The 16062-nt window shown below is 43.8% G+C and overlaps 1 protein-coding gene across 2 annotated transcripts in view; it reads right to left on the reverse strand.

Annotated features, from left to right (window-relative positions):
* Positions 1-7804: 7804 nt before the first annotated feature.
* The window catches only part of galntl6 (polypeptide N-acetylgalactosaminyltransferase like 6), an 801537-nt gene continuing 793279 nt past the window's right edge, over positions 7805-16062 (reverse strand). For both annotated transcript variants that reach the window (XM_078396864.1, XM_078396865.1), the window contains one exon: positions 7805-8091. In XM_078396864.1, coding sequence (XP_078252990.1) covers positions 7924-8091 — 168 coding nt within the window. In that variant the 3' untranslated portion in view covers positions 7805-7923. The remainder of the gene's footprint in view (positions 8092-16062) is intronic.

Here is a 16062-nt window from a genome sequence, read left to right on the forward strand (position 1 = left end):
CAAGTGTAAAACTAACTGCTTGAGAAACTCAGTGGGTCAGGCAGCAGCTGTGGAGCCAGGGAGATGGTCAATGTTTCAGGTCGAGACCTTGTATCAAGACTCAAAGATTCACTGAGTTATGAACTTGCACATTTAGTCCCTCTACATATCAACATTCCTAAGGTCTCTCACTTCCCAAAAGTACCTCACACTGATATGGATTAAATTCCATCTGCCAGCACTCTACCTAATTCTCCAACTGATTTTTGTTCCACTGTATCCTTCCTCACCATCTATAACTTCAAGTCTTTAGCAAATTAGGACATGTTTGGAGGGATATGGGCCAAACGCAGGCAGGTGGGACTAGTGTAGATGGGACATGTTTATCGGTGTGGGCAAGTTGGGCCAAAGGACCTGATTTCATGCTGTGTGACTCTGTGACTCTAAAAAAACCCCATCCATGACTACCCTCTGCACCTATCACCATTTCAACCGGGACATTACTTGAAGAGTTCCTCAGAGCTGTTGCCCAAGCCCAGCCAGGATCATTTGCTTCATCAGTGCAGTCTGAAGGGTGGAAAATCCAGTGGAGGGAAAATGTTCTTAGGTGTACAGTAAAATTAAGGTGAGGGTGGAAAATGGCACCAAGCTGAACATGGAGATAAAATTGAAGAATTTCCTAATTCTTACGGTGGCGCAGCGGTAGAGTTGCTGCCTTACAGCGAATGCAGCGCCGGAGACTCAGGTTCGATCCTGACTACGGGTGCTGTCTGTACGGAGTTTGTACGTTCTCCCCGTGACCTGCGTGGGTTTTCTCCGAGATCTTCGGTTTCCTCCCACACTCCAAAGACGTACAGGTATGTAGGTTAATTGACTGGGTAAATGTTTTTAAAAAATTGTCCCTAGTGTGTGTAGGATATAATGTGCGGGGATCGCTGGGCGGCGCGGACTCGGTGGGCCGAAGGGCCTGTTTCCGCGCTGTATCTCTAAATCTAAATCTAATTTCTGGACCATCACTGTGCCTTCTAAACTGTGGAATCACCTACTTTTTTTTTAAAGAGATGCTTCTTAAAATCTGTCTCTTTGACTAAGCTTTTGGCCCAGTATCTTAATGCTGTATGATGTTTTGTTAAAATAACACAATTGAACAGGATCTTGCCAGCTATAACTGTGGCTAAGGTATTATATAAATGTCTAAGATACTAAAAGTTGTCACTTTTTGGAGGGATGTTTTAGAAAATGGAAGAAACCGCAGCACACCAAACCCAACAGTAATTTAAGATTTTAAAGCGGGGATTTCGGGTTTGGGTGAATTATTTTCCTAAAAATTCTCCTAACTGATTTGTAATAGGCAGCATGGCTTTATGTGTGGGGAAATTGTGTCTCACAACTTTGATCTGTTTTTTTTAGATGTCTAAGAGGATTGACGAAGGTGGGGTGGTAAATGTTGTTTATGTGGACTTCAGCAAGGTCTTGGACAAGTCCTTCATGGTAGGCTGATCTTGTAGGTTATATCACGAGATCCAGCCTGAGCTGGTCATTGGGATACAATATTGGCTCGGTAATAAGAGACAGAAGGTAATAGTTACGAGTTGACACAAATTGCTGGAGTAACTCAGCAGGTCAGACAGCATGTTTATGGTATCCTAAGCATGTGGTGTTTATAGTTTATATCAATGATTTGGCTGAGAATGTACAAGACATGATTAGTCAGTTTCCAGATAACACTCAAGTAGACTGTAAACAACGTACACCGTGAAGATGGTTATCAAAAATTACAGCAGGCTCTTGATTAGTTGGGGAGGTGGGCTGAGGAATGGCTAATGGAGTTTAATGCCGATCAGTGCACAGTGTTGCATATTGAGAAGTCGAACCAGAGCAGTACCTTCACAGTGAATGGTGGTACCCTGGGGAGTGTTGTAGAGCAGAGGCATCCAGAAGTACTAGTACATATTTCCCTGGAAGTGGCCACAGGTAGATTGGGTGGTCAAAAATAGACAATAGGTGCAGGAGTAGGCCATTCAGCCCTTCGAGCCAGCACTGCCATTCAATGTAATTATGGCTGATCATCCACAATCAGTATCCCGTTCCTGCCCTCTCCCCATACCCCCTGACTCCGCTTTTGATACATTGGCCTTCATCAGTCACGGTACTGAGTACAGAAGTTGGAACATTATATTACAGTTGTACAAGACGTCGGTAAGTACTGTGTTCCGTTTTTGTCACCCTGCTATAGGAAGGATGTCCTGAAGCTGGAAGGAGTCCAGAGCAGGTTTACAAGGATGTTGCAAGGACTAGAGGGGCTGAGCTATAGGGTGCAGTTGAACAGGTTGAGACTATTCCTTTGAGCGCAAGATACTGAGGGGTGATCTTATCGAGGTGTATAAAATCACGAGGGAAATACATAGGATGAATGCAGAATCTTTTACCCAGGGTAAGGAAAACTAAAACCAGAGGACATACGTTTAAGTGAGAGGGGAAAAATTTAAGAGGAACCCGAGGGGCAACTTTTTCGCTCAGCGTATTGTGGCGACATGGAACAAGCTGCTAGAGGAGGTAGTGGAGGCAGGTACTGTAACTGTATTTAAAAGACACTTGGGCGGGTACATGGATAGGATAGGTTGAGCGGTAAATGGGCTAAACTTGGGCAATTGGGACTGGCTTAAATGGAGCGTCATGGTCGAGTTGGGCTGTAGGGCTTGTTCCGTGCTGTGTGGCTCTATGACGTGTAAATCCTTCTTGATGGTTAACACAGGCCAAAGAACCTGTTTCCCAGCTGTATGATTCTTTGACTTTGCAACTCTATGACATTCCTTCCGCTGAGTTATTTGAAATGTCATTTGTTTTTACATTTTGAATGTAAATTTTCATCTCTGGAGGGAAGGAATGGGTGATATTTCGGGCCGAGACCCTTCTTCAGACTGCAGATGTTGGAATCATAAGCATAAAATTAACTGCTGGAGGAAATCAGTAAAGCTATCTATCTTGCCATGGTCATCGTTGCTGGCTTTGATTTGTCCTTTTCATACCTTTCATTCATTTGTTCTTTGTACCTTTTCATGTCTCTAATTTCCCTCTCCCCTGACTCTCAATCTGAAGAAGGGTCTTGACTCCAGAGATGCTGCTTGTCCCGCTGAGTTACTCCAGTAGTTTGTGTCTACCAAGGAACTGCAGATGCTGGTTTATACCAAAGATAGACACAAAATGCTGCAGTAACTGAACCGGTCATGCAGCATCTCTGGAGAAAGTGGATAGGTGACGTTTCAGGCGGGGACCATTCTTCAACATATAACTGGATCTAAGGTTTTTAATGGTACTCTACCCATTGTCAATGGGAAGAAGCATTTGGGGAAACATTGAGAAACTTTCACAACAGGGATAACAAAGTGAACACAAAGTGAACTCTGGACCTGCAGCTCTTTGAGCAGCTCTCCATATGCCTCTATAAAACCAAAATGCTAGAACGTAAGGATAAAAACAGAAAATACTCAGCATTTGAGGGTGAACATTTAAGGAATGTTAAAACAAAAAATCAATGCCCTTTCCTCACAATCGAACCCAATTCCACCTGCCACTGTTCCCAAATATGTATCCGGATGTGTCCTGGTATTTGGCAATTTTTTTAGAAATTGACTTTGCAAGCTGCATTATAGTAATTAAGAAATTTACAGGGTGGGTCATAATGTTCTGACATTCAAGTCTGCAACATTTTTCCCAGATGTGTCAACAGAGTAAATGAGCAGAATGTGAGATTGACTAATCTTAAGAGAACTGTTTCCTTGCATGCTTCAATGGTGTCACATGCGCAACTGCACAGTGATTTTCCTTTTGCATGTTTACACATGCAGGTGCCGCCAATTCTTTAGAGTCATAGAGTGATACAGTGTGGAAACAGGCCCTTCGGCCCAACTTGCCCAAACCGACCAACATGTCCCATCTACACTAGTCCCACTAATTCTCTGTGCCATTCTTTGTGTCAATATAGCCAATTTTAGTTGGAACATGGAATAACTGGATTTAATAATAGATCAATGAGTGATAAATGCTATCAGGTATGGTACAATGGCTGATAGCACAGTACCTGAGAGGGACGATAGACACAAAATGCTGGAGTAACTCAGTGGGACAGGCAGCGTCTCTGGAGAGAAGGAATGGGAGACGTTTTGGGTCAAGACCCTTCTTCAGACTAGTTAAGGATAAGGGAAACGAGAGATATAGATGGTGATATGGAGAGATAAAGAACAATGAATGAAAGATATGCAAAAAAGTAACGGTGATTAAGGAAACAGGCCATTGTAAGCTGTTTGTTGGGTGAAAATGAGAAGCTACTGCGACTTGGGTGGGGGAGGGATAGAGAGAGAGAGGGAATGCCGGGGCTACCTGAAGTGAGAGAAATCAACATTCATACCACTGGGCTGTAAGCTGCCCAAGCGAAATACCAGATGCTGTTCCTCCAATTTGCATTTTGCCTCACTCTGACAATCGAGGAGGCCGAGGACAGAAAGGTCTGTGTAGGAATGGGAAGGAGAATTAAAGTGTCCAGCAACCGGGAGATCAGGTTGGTTCATGCGGGCTGAGCGAAGGTGTTCCGTAAAATGATCACCCAGTCTGCATTTGGTGTTGCCGATGTATAAGAGTCCACATCTTGAACAACGGATACAGATGTTTGAAGGAGGTGCAAGTGAACCTCTGCCTAACCTGAAAGGACTGTCGGGGTGCCTGGACACAGTCGAGGGAGGAGGTATAGCGACAGATGTTGCATCTTCTGCGGTTGCAGGGAAAGGTACCTGGGGAGGTGGTGGGAAGGGATGAGTTAACTAGGGAGTTGCGGAGGGAACGGTCTCTGTGGACCTTCTTACACAGTACCTGAGAGGGATTGGGGACCTTGAATGTTCTGATAGAATCAGCAAATGTATTTTCTGATTGAGGTACTAACCTGATTTTCGTACTTAGACTTGATGCAGCACACTAGAAAGCTGTAAACATCAACAACAAATTTGTACTAATATTGTCATATAAGACATGCAACCAAATAAGTTTTCATGGCAAAGGACTCTTAGACTGAATCTTAGAACAAGGTGTAACTCGGGACCATTCTGAGATTAATTTGAAACAATAAAATACAATCAGCGACAGGAAGTATTTCATCTTCTACCTCTTCACTCACTTCCGCCATGGGACCTCTGTAGCCCTTCCAGGTGTGACAAGATTCACATGCACCTCTTCCGACCTCATCAGCAGCATTTAATGCTCCCAATGTGGCCCCCTTGACATCGGCAAGACTGAGCATGGGCGAGCGACTACTTGGCCGAACTCATGCGGTCTTGTCTGCCAAGTCCTGCTGGAGCAGCTGGTTGCTAACCATTTTAATTCCCCATCCCATCCGCAGAGCGACCTTTCTGGCCTCCTTCATTGCCGAGTGAGGCCACACGCAAACTGGAAGAGCAGTACCTCGTTTTCCACTTGGGCAGCTTACAACCCACTTTGGGGCGGTGCTGTGGCACAGCGGTCGAATTTCAATGACAAAGGAAATAGATGTAGAATTCTGGGTGAAACATGCAAACACAGAATAAGAGGGCAGGAACAGGATATTTGGCTTCAGTAGTAGAGAACTCCACTGTTCCTCCAGCCTTAATTGATTGATTGCTTGAAAGATGCTGCATGGAAACAGGCCCTTCGGCCCACCGAGTCCATGCTGACATTTGTGGGTAAAAAAATAACAGATTTAGTATGTTGCCGTAACAAGCTGCTGAAGAAAACTCCACATTTCCAAATGGTGGAATCATCATAAGGTCATAAGTGATAGGAGCAGAATTAGGCCATTTGGTCCATAAAGTCTCCTCTGCCATCCAATCATGGCTGATCTACCTCTCCCTCCTAACCCCATTCTCCTGCCTTCCCATAACCTCTGACAAACATACTAATCAAGAATCTATCTATCTCTGCCTTTAATATATCCACTGACTTGGCCTCCACAGTCTTCTGTGGCAAAGAATTCCACAGATTCACCACCCTCTGACTAAATAAATTCCTCCTCATCTCCTTCCTAAAGAATGTCCTTTATTCTGAGGCTATTACCTCTAGTCCTAGACTCTCCCACGAGTGGAAATATCTGCTCCACATCCACTCTATCCAAGCCTTTCACTATTCTGTACATTTCAATGAGGTCCCCTCTCATTCTTCTAAACTCCAGCGAGTACAGGCCCAATGTCGTCAAACACTCCAGATTATGCCGTCATTCAGATTATGATGTGTGCTTGCACTTTTGGTAGGGCCATAGTGCAGGTACACTCATCCTTTATACACTGCTCCTTCATGGGATTCAAGAGCACCTTCTGCTGACCTCAGTATAGCTCTGACCCACCTAATGATCACTTAGCAACCATCTGACCTTGAGAAGGTACGAGAGACCTAGGATCTCCCCGATCTTTGACCATCTGCACTCTGCATTTTCCCCTTTGTTCTATATATTTATTGTTCCAATTATCTAATTATTGTACTGGATATTAAATCTAAACCCGTCTCCTCCATCCACAGCCAGTGGATTTGATTGAATTGATTGAAAGATGCAGTATGGAAACAGGCCCTTCAGCCCAATATGTCCATGCTGCTCATTCATCACCTGTTCACACTAGTTCCACGTGGTCTCATTTTCTCATCAACCCCCATAAACAGGGCAATTTAGAGGCCAATTAACCTACAAACCCGCACGTCTTTGGGATGCGGGAGGAAACTGGAGCACCCGGAGAAAACCCACGCAGTCACAGGGAGAACACGCAAAGCCCCCACACAGTACCCAAGGTCCGGATCGAACTCCAGGTTTGGTGTTGTGAGGCAGCAGCTCCACCAGCTGTGCCCTTGTGTCGCCTTACTGTCTGACCCATTGTCTCAAAACGTGTGGAAGACCTTTTTGAATTTTATTCAACATTTTTGTTTCTCTTTTACATCACGCAGTGTATTGGTGGAGCCGTGCGAGTGGCAGGATCCAAAAAGCATGATTAACAAAGATTTATTGAGAAATAACGTGCAGCGATTGCTGGGAAATGCTATGCCAGGTATATAATCATAATATTTCATTTTAATAGTCTCCGTTTAGAACAAAATAGTGCAATATGTTGTTTCTCAGAAACCTAGTAAATATTTAAGTTCTCTAAAAGACAAACTTTTTTTGTGCTATGTGGTAGATGATGTGCAGTTAGACATTTCCTAGAAATCCCATCGACAAAGATTACCAATAAATGACTCACAATATTTGTTTTCCAATTTAATACATACAAAAAAAAAAGAAAAGACAGTTGTTCACAAAGCCCAAACAGGGTATTTTCATTTAAAAAAAAGCTCAGTATAATTGTTGGATACTGGCTAGCTCTTCTGTAGGGCTGGTCAACAGGTTTGACTTGGAATCAGCCATGCACTTCTTTGCTGATCAGTCGAGCTGTGACCTGCCCTAGAACAGAAAGTGCAATCAGCATCCACTTCGAGATACACAGGAGCAGAATTGACCTGAGATTCTGTAGAATTCCAGCTCTCTTTCGTTAAGTCCAGTGCACCAGTAAAACCAGTCCGCTCTTGACCAGCAAGGCATCCCCGAGCCCTCGCGAACCTTTCCACGTTCTTGTGGCAGCTAGTGAGATTCGTTTTTTTTCCTCATCTTCCCCATCTTCCATCCAAAGACGTGCGTCAGTCACGTACTTAATTTCGGCTGCGGCCACTACCGATCCTGAGAATGAGCCCGCTGCCCCGCCCCGCCCCGCTCACAAGCACGCACGCACGCACGCGCACACACACACGCACACGCGCACGCACACCCCACCCCGCCCCGCATCACTACCCCGTACCTACGAAACTCGACACCTGAACGAATCTGATCTGGACGCGGTCAGTACCAGCCGAAGAACTGACTCGCCAAATGTGCACAATCTCCGCTGTGGCAAAGATGTCCCACTATGAGCTGGAGTTACTGTTGAATTTATCCAGAACAGTCACATTGACATGTCGGAAAATCCACTGCTGGGTGTGCACTGAGGGGTTACATCGGCTCATGAAAATCTTCTTGTCGGCTAGGCTGCAGTCCATGCAGCTGTTGCTCACAGGGTGATAAAGGGTTTTATCCTGAGGAATGTTAAAAGAGAGACAAAGGTAGATCTGTCAGTGCTCGTGTAATGCAGGGTCACAGTAATCAGCAGTTGTCTTCAGATATTAGGCTTTAGAGATACAGCACGAAAACAGGCCCTTCAGCCCACTTGGTTCGCACCGACCAGCGATCATTCCGTACACCAGCACTATCCTACACACTAGGGCCAAATTTTACAAAAGTCAATTAACCTACACGTCTGTGCGTCTTTGCAGTGTGGGAGGAAACTGGAGCGCCCGGAGAAAACCCATGCGGTTCCAGGGAGAACCTACAAACTGTACAGACAACACCCGTAGACAGGATCAAACCCGGGTCTCTGGCACTTTGAGGCAGCAACTCTAACGCTGCGGCATTGTGGCGCCCAAATGTTATTGTCATACCATTGCAATCCCTTGACGCTTCGAAGCCACATGTCAGGAAGAAATACTCGGATGGATTAAAATATGAGGAAGAATTTTCTAGTTGTGAATTATATACACAATGGCGCAGTTAGTAGAGCTGCTGCCTCACAGCGCCAGAGACACAGATTCGATCCTGACCTCGGCTGCTGTCTGAGTGGACTTTGCGCCTTTTCCCTGTGACCGCGTGAGTTTCCTCCGAGTGCTCAGTTTTCTTCCACATCTCAAAGGCGTGTGGGTTTGTGGATTAATTAGCTTCTGCATATTACCCCAAATATCTAAGATGTGGATGTGAAAGTGAGATAACAAGGAATTAGTGTGAACAGGTGATCGATGGTCGGCGTGGACTCTTCGGGTGTTCCAATTTCCTCCCACACTCTACAGACGTACAGGTGTGCAGGTTAATTGACCTCGGTAAAATTGTAAAAATTGTCCCTAGTGTGTAGGATAATGCTAGTGTACAGAGTGATCGCTGGTTGGCGCGGATTCGATGAGCCAAAGGGCCTGTTACCTTGCTGTGTCTCTAATATAAACTAAACTAAACATGGTTTAAAATTGAAGGCTTCAAATAGGTTTGAGAATAAAGGTGCAAAATCAAGCATATGCTGATACAAAAGCATTTCTATTAACTGTGGTTCTAAAATAACCAGCAGGTTTTGCTAGTGAACGTCAGGCGGATTCTCCTGATGCATCAGACCAAGCTGTCGAGATGGAGAGAAGAGGACTTCCACAACTTAGGATCTTGGCAGCAAAAGGCAATGAAACTAAAGGAGAGGAGAGGAGCAGAGTGGGACAGTTTTATGGGCGAGCAAGTAAGTAAGCAGCCAGAACTGGAGGAAAACAGAGATTTGGACAGGTACATGGATAGAAAACGTTCAGAGGGAGGGTGTGGAAAGGAACAGAGGGAGGGTGTGGAAAGGGGAGAAAGAAAGGGCTGGGAGGCGGGTGTGGAAGAAGTTGGTGGGGGGGGGGGGGGGGTTGCAGTTACCTAAAATTGGAGAATTCAATGTTCATACCATTGGGTTGTGAGCAACATAAACGGAATATGAGATGCTGTTCCTCCAGTTTGCGTGTGGCCTCACTCTAGCAACGGATAAGGCTTGGAGACTGATGCAAGCATTTGGCGAAACGGTCGCCGTGTCTATTCTTGGTCTCCTAGATGTAGAAGAGGCCACATCGAGAACAGATGCAGTAGGTGAGATTAGAGGAGGTGGATGTGCACCTCAGTCTCATCTGGAAGGACTGCTGGGGTCTCTGGATGGAGGTGAGTGAAGAGGTATAAGATGTGAAGTTATCCACTTTGGTGGCAAGAACAAGGAAGCAGATTATTATCTCAATGGTGTCAGATCAGGAAAAAGGGAAGTGCAACAAGACCTAGGTGTCCTTGTACACCAGTCACTGAAAGTAAACATGCAAGTACAGTAGGCAGTGAAGAAAGCTAATGGCATGTTGGCCTTCATAACATGAGGATTTGAGTATAGGAGTAAAGAGGTTCTTCTGCAGTTGTATAGGGCCCTGGTAAGACCACATCTGGAGTATTGTGTACAGTTTTGGTCTCCTAATTTGAGGAAGGACATCCTTGTAATTGAGGCAGTGCAGCGTAGGTTCACGAGATTGATCCCTGGGATGGTGGGACTGTCATATGAGGAAAGATTGAAAAGACTAGGCTTGTATACACTGGAGTTTAGAAGGATGAGAGGGGATCTTATAGAAACATATAAAATTATAAAAGGACTGGACAAGCTAGATGCAGGAAATATGTTCCCAATGTTGGGGGAATCCAGAACCAGGGGCCACAGTCTAAGAATAAAGGGGAGGCCATTTAAAACTGAGATGAGAAACAACTTTTTCACCCAGAGAGTTGTGAATTTGTGGAATTCTCTGCCACAGAAGGCAGTAGAGGCCAATTCACTGGATGAATTAAAAAGAGAGTTAGATAGAGCTCTTGGGGCTAGTGGAATCAAGGAATATGGGGAGAAGGCAGGCACGGGTTACTGATTGTGGTTGATCAGCCTTGATCACAATGAATGGCGGTGCTGACTCGAAGGGCTAAATGGCCTCCTCCTGCACCTATTTTCTATGTTTTCTATGTTTCTAAGTTACAACTCCAGTAGTTGCAGAGGAAAGTACCTGGGGACGGGGTGGCTTGGGTTTGGAAGGCATGAGGGAACGAAGGAATTGTGGAGGGAGTGGTCTCTGTGGAAGGTGGAAGGAAGTGGGGATCAGAAGTTGTGACTGGTGGTGCAATCAGATTGGAGGTGACAGAAATATCAGAGGGTGACGTGTGCTGCATGGCTGCAATATGCAGCTCCGATGCAGTGGGCTGCTCCAATGCAGTTGTTCATGTTGTGGAGAAAGAGCTGGGGATGCTGCCATTGCATATTTGGAATACCTCTGAGGCTGTTGGAACAAGAAAAGTACAACGTTGGGATATAGTAGTGGGAATTTTATTCAGCATGTAGAAGGAAAGACATTTTTATATAATGCTATTTTCATTCATTGAATGCCTCAAACACTGAGCACCTAATTGAATATTTTTTAAATCTATAAATGTGTTGCACTGCAGTCCCAGAGCATTGCAAGCTTCTGCAAACAATAATGCAACAATGAAAAATAATCTGTTTCAGTATTGCTGGTTGAAAGATAAACACTGCGAAGGATACAGGAATAATGAAAATGCCCTCTTCTAAGTAATATCATAGAATCCCCCAAGTCGACCTGTAATTAAATGTGGACTTGGTCTAATGTTTCACCTGAAAGATGGCACCAGTGACAGTGTTATGGTAGTGTAGTCCTGCAGAGCTGAACGAAGGGATGAGGAGGGTCTTTGGACTTTTGCAGAATCAAGAGTTATGGGAATCGGATAGAAGAATAGAATTGAGGCTGAGATTACCTTTATTGAATGGCAGATCATGCTTAAGAGGCTGTATGATTTCTCCCAGCTACCACTTATGTTCTGTTTGCACCCCATGCTCAAATTTTTTGAGTGGGATTTCATCAGAAGTAAGGCTGTACCATTGCACCATTGGAATCTTTTCTTTGTGGTATGGTAGTAGCCTATTGATCTGCTATCTCCATGCCTGCTGATCTATTGAGAGTAGTTCCAGTTGTTGATTCTCAATCTCTTTTGCAAGTGTGGGTCCTCAAACATGGACTTCACTCTCATTCTATTTGGGACTTTTGGACCTCACTTCTCTTTGGGATGAAAACGTTCTTTGATCGACCCACCCCCTCCAAATCTTCTACGTATTATCTTTCAAGTCCCCTAGTTTTGAGTATTTCTTCAAAGGGAGCAAGTATACAATGCTGGAAAGGTGTTGATTTTGGTTTATTATGGTCATGTGTACCAAGATACAGTGACCACATGCTGGGAGACTAGTGGGATGGCTGGGCATTGGGCTTGGATATGCATATCTCTTCCTATTCTTGGACATGCATATCTCTGATTGATCTGTCCTGAACCCAACACATTGTGCAACTGCAACGAAAGCTGACTATTGCCTCATTTTGCTTAGAGGTTTGAGGAGATTGTTTTTTTTTCAATTACCATCGAACTATTATAGGTGTACAATAGAAAGCATATTGACTCTATGCCATATGGCCTGGTTTGGTGATTTGAAAGCCCAGGAACAAAGAAGTTAGCCCAAAGTGGTGAACATTGCCCAGTTTATCACAGGTATTAACCTTCCCACTATCCATGGTATCTACAGGAGTCGTGCCTCAAGTTCATAAGTTCATAAGTCATAGGAGCAGAAGTAGGCCATTCGGCCCATTGAGTCTGCTCCGTCATGCAATCGTGACTGATCTACTCTCAACTCTGTTCTCCTGCTTTCTTCCCATAACTCTTGACACCCTTACTAATCAAGAATCTGTCAATCTTCGCCTTAAAAAAACCTCAATGACCTGGCCTCCACAGCTGTCTGTAGCAATGAATTTCACAGATTCACCAGTCTCTGACCAAAGAAATCACTCCTCATCTCCTTTCTAAAGGTATGTCCTTTTATTCAAGAATGTAGCTAATATCATCAATGACTAATGTCCCCCTGGCCATACTCTCAATCTACTGCTACTTTCAGGAAGTTTAATTAATGTAACTGATCTTTTATTGTACATTTATTTGCTGCATTGTTGCACTTAATGTGCCTATTAAAGTTGCAGCAAGTAGGAATTTCATTGTCCCAGTGCTTTTTAATGTGACAATAAACACTCTTGTCTCTTGACTTTGTTTTGCTTGTTATCCAGACAGATCATAAAATACCAGAGTGCAATCTTAGCACACATGAGTACATCAGGTACTGAGAAAATAAACAGAGTGCAGAATATAGCTACAGAGAAAGTGCAGATTAAAACAATGTGCAGGGGCCACAACAAGGTAGATTGGATGTTCAGGAATGCACCGTTAGCACATGAGAAGCCAATTGGAAAGAGTCTGGTAATAGCGGGGAAGAAACTATTCTTCAATCTGGATGTGTGTGCTTTCAAGACTCCCCAATGGGAGAGGGAAGAAAAGAAAATGAAAGAGGTGTGAGCGGTCCTTGATAATGTTGCTATTTTCCTGAAGCCGCATGAAGAATATATGAAGTTGATATGGGGGGGGGGGGGGGGATCTGGTTTGCCCCGGGGGGGGGGGGGCAACTCAACTACCTCCTTTGACCTGACGCTTGTGAGGCTACGTCCACAACTCTCGGCGGTTTCGTACAGTCATGGGCAGGGCAGGTGTCATACGTGAGAGATGCACCTGTAGAAATAGCCAAGAGTCATTGGGAATATGCCCAGTTTCTTTAGTTTTCTAATGAAATAGATGTATTGGTTTGTGTTATTGGCCGTGACATTGGTGTGGTTAGACAAGGTCAAATTGCGGGCAATATTTTCAACTTGGAATTTGACCAGTGATTCAGTAGATGATAGTTTCATGCATGGGATGTGTATGTTGATGATAATGCCATCATTTATGATAGTTTCAGGCATGGGATGTGAACATTGCTGATAATGCCATCATTTATTGTCCATCTCCAAACGTCTCTGAATGGAGGAGGCTGTTCTGGGTCAATCACATTGGTGAGTCTAGAGTCACGTATAAACTAGACCTGATAAGAGCGTCAGATTTTCTTTCCTACAGGATATTGGTGAACCAGATAGTTTTTACAATAAAAGGCACAAAGTGCTGGAGTAACTCAGTAAGTCAGGCAGAATCCCTGGAGAACATGGATACGTCATGTTTCGGCTCAGCTCCCTTCTTCAGACCTATCCATAGCCTCACCTGCTGAGTTACTCCAGAACGTTGTCTATTTGTTTGTAAAACCAGCATCTAGATAAGGAAGGCCCGATCGCCAGCTGCGGGAGTAAGATCGTCCCATCAACGGAAGGTTAGAGGCCCTTGACCGCTGGAGGACAAAGAAGGGAGAGATTTAATTTTTTCGCCTTCCATCAGTGAGGAATGCAGAAGAGTCACTATGGTGGATGATCATGTTTAAATGTATTTTGTGTGTTCGGCTGCTTTTTATTGTTATGACTGTATGGCAAATGAAATTCCTCATATGTTGCAAAACATACTTGGCTAATAAAGTATATTCTGATGATTATGATGATGATGATGATGATTAGAGTTTATCCATAGCTTTTACAATAATCCAGTAGCATCATGGTTAGAGAGAACTTTTATGAATTCCATATTTATTTTTTTACTTGAAGTTAAATTCCTTAGCTGCTATGCTGGGATTTGAACTTGCTTTGTCTCGATTCGTGTTCGAGAAATCTGGTTCCTAGTTCATTAACTTAAACAAACCCCATGCATTGCAGTAAATGTTTAGCAGGTCTTCCTTGTACTGGTCCATTACCTTACTCTTGTCATTCAAAGTTACATCAAATGTTATTTTGAAATTAATTATCCTTGACCAATGAGTCATAGAGTCATACAGCACGGAAATAAACCCTTTGGCCCAACTTGCCTGTTCCGGCCAAGATGCCTCATCTACATTAGAACCACCTGCCTGTGTTTGGACCATATCCCTCTAAACCTTTCCTATCCATTGTACCTGCCCAAGTGTCTTTTAAATGATGTTATAGAACCTACTCAACTCCCTCCTTTGACCTAAAGTCTAGGTCTGGGCCCAAAGTCCTTTCGGTCACAAGAAGGGACTCGACCCGAAATGTCACCAATTCCTTTTCTCCAGAGATGCTGCCTGACCTGCTGAGTTACCCCCATGATTTTGTGTCTAATTACCTCCTTTGGCTGGTTGTTCCATAGGAGAGGAGCACTGTGAAAGATATTCCTCTTAGTTCCTCCGAAATATCATGGAATAGTGTTGGCTATAAATGCACATAAACTAATGCGAGCAGTTTTATTCAGCATTTTATCAATTAAGTTAAAATGGAGTCAGTATACATTCAACTCATATTTTAACTGATACCATTGAACTAACATTATCAATTTAGATTTAACTATTTTTGTTTCTTTTGGAACATGGGTAATAGTTTGTGCTTTACTGATAGCTTGCTTCATTTGGAGTTGGGTCGAACACATTGCTTTAGACTGGTCTTATGAAAGCTGGAGCCCTGATGAATATTGGTCTATCTTTTGAATTATTGTAAAATCCATCTACTTTCATGACAATTTTACCGATGCTGGATCACAAATTACCTAAGATATTTGATTACATTTATATAGTTGCGATGAAATGTTGTGCAGTGAACACTTCACAGGTCTTGGCTGTAAAAGTAGATTTTCACTTGTCATAGAATGTTTCCACTTTCTCACAGTCCCTTATCACTAATCCATCTTTCATTCACGTTCCACAAGAAGTTACAGACATTTTCATGAAATGGCTTCGGAATTGATTTGCTCTATCTTTTATATGTGCTTTGAATTGAATTTAAATCATTTTGTAGTTTAATTTAGTTTAGTTTAGAGATACAGTGCGAAACAGGTCCTTTGGCCCACCAAGTCCGCACCAACCAGCGATCCCCGTTACACCAGTACTATTCTACCACTAGGGGCAATGTACAATTCTTGCCAATGCCAATTAACCTACAAACATGTACGTCTTTGGAGTGTGGGAGCAAACCGGAGCATCCGGAAAAAACCCCACGTGGTCACAGGGTGAACGTACAAACTCCATGCAGACAGCACCCATAGTCAGGATCGAACCTGGGTCTCTGGCACTGCAGGGCAGCAACTCTACTGCTGTGCCACTGTGCCGCCCCAGATGAACCAGTGAACCAGTGAGTCTTTCTGACAATCCAATATTTTTTGTGGTCATCATTAGTGATACAAATTGTTGTTCCAGATCCCAGATTATCAATTTAATTAAAATGCCACAGCTGCCATGGTGGGAAAGAAAAAGGGCACATAGTGCTGGAATAACAGCGTGTCGGGCAGCATCCCTGGAGAATGTATCTGTACACTATGGATGGCTTGATTGTAATTGTGTGTTGTCTTTCTGATGACTGATTAGCATGAAACAAAAGCTTTTCACTGTACCTTGGTACACGTGACAATAAACTAAACTGAACTAAACTAAACCGAATAGATGGCGTTTCGGGTCGAGACCC

Source organism: Rhinoraja longicauda, chromosome 3 (genome assembly GCF_053455715.1).
Source record: "Rhinoraja longicauda isolate Sanriku21f chromosome 3, sRhiLon1.1, whole genome shotgun sequence".
Lineage (NCBI taxonomy): Eukaryota > Metazoa > Chordata > Chondrichthyes > Rajiformes > Arhynchobatidae > Rhinoraja > Rhinoraja longicauda.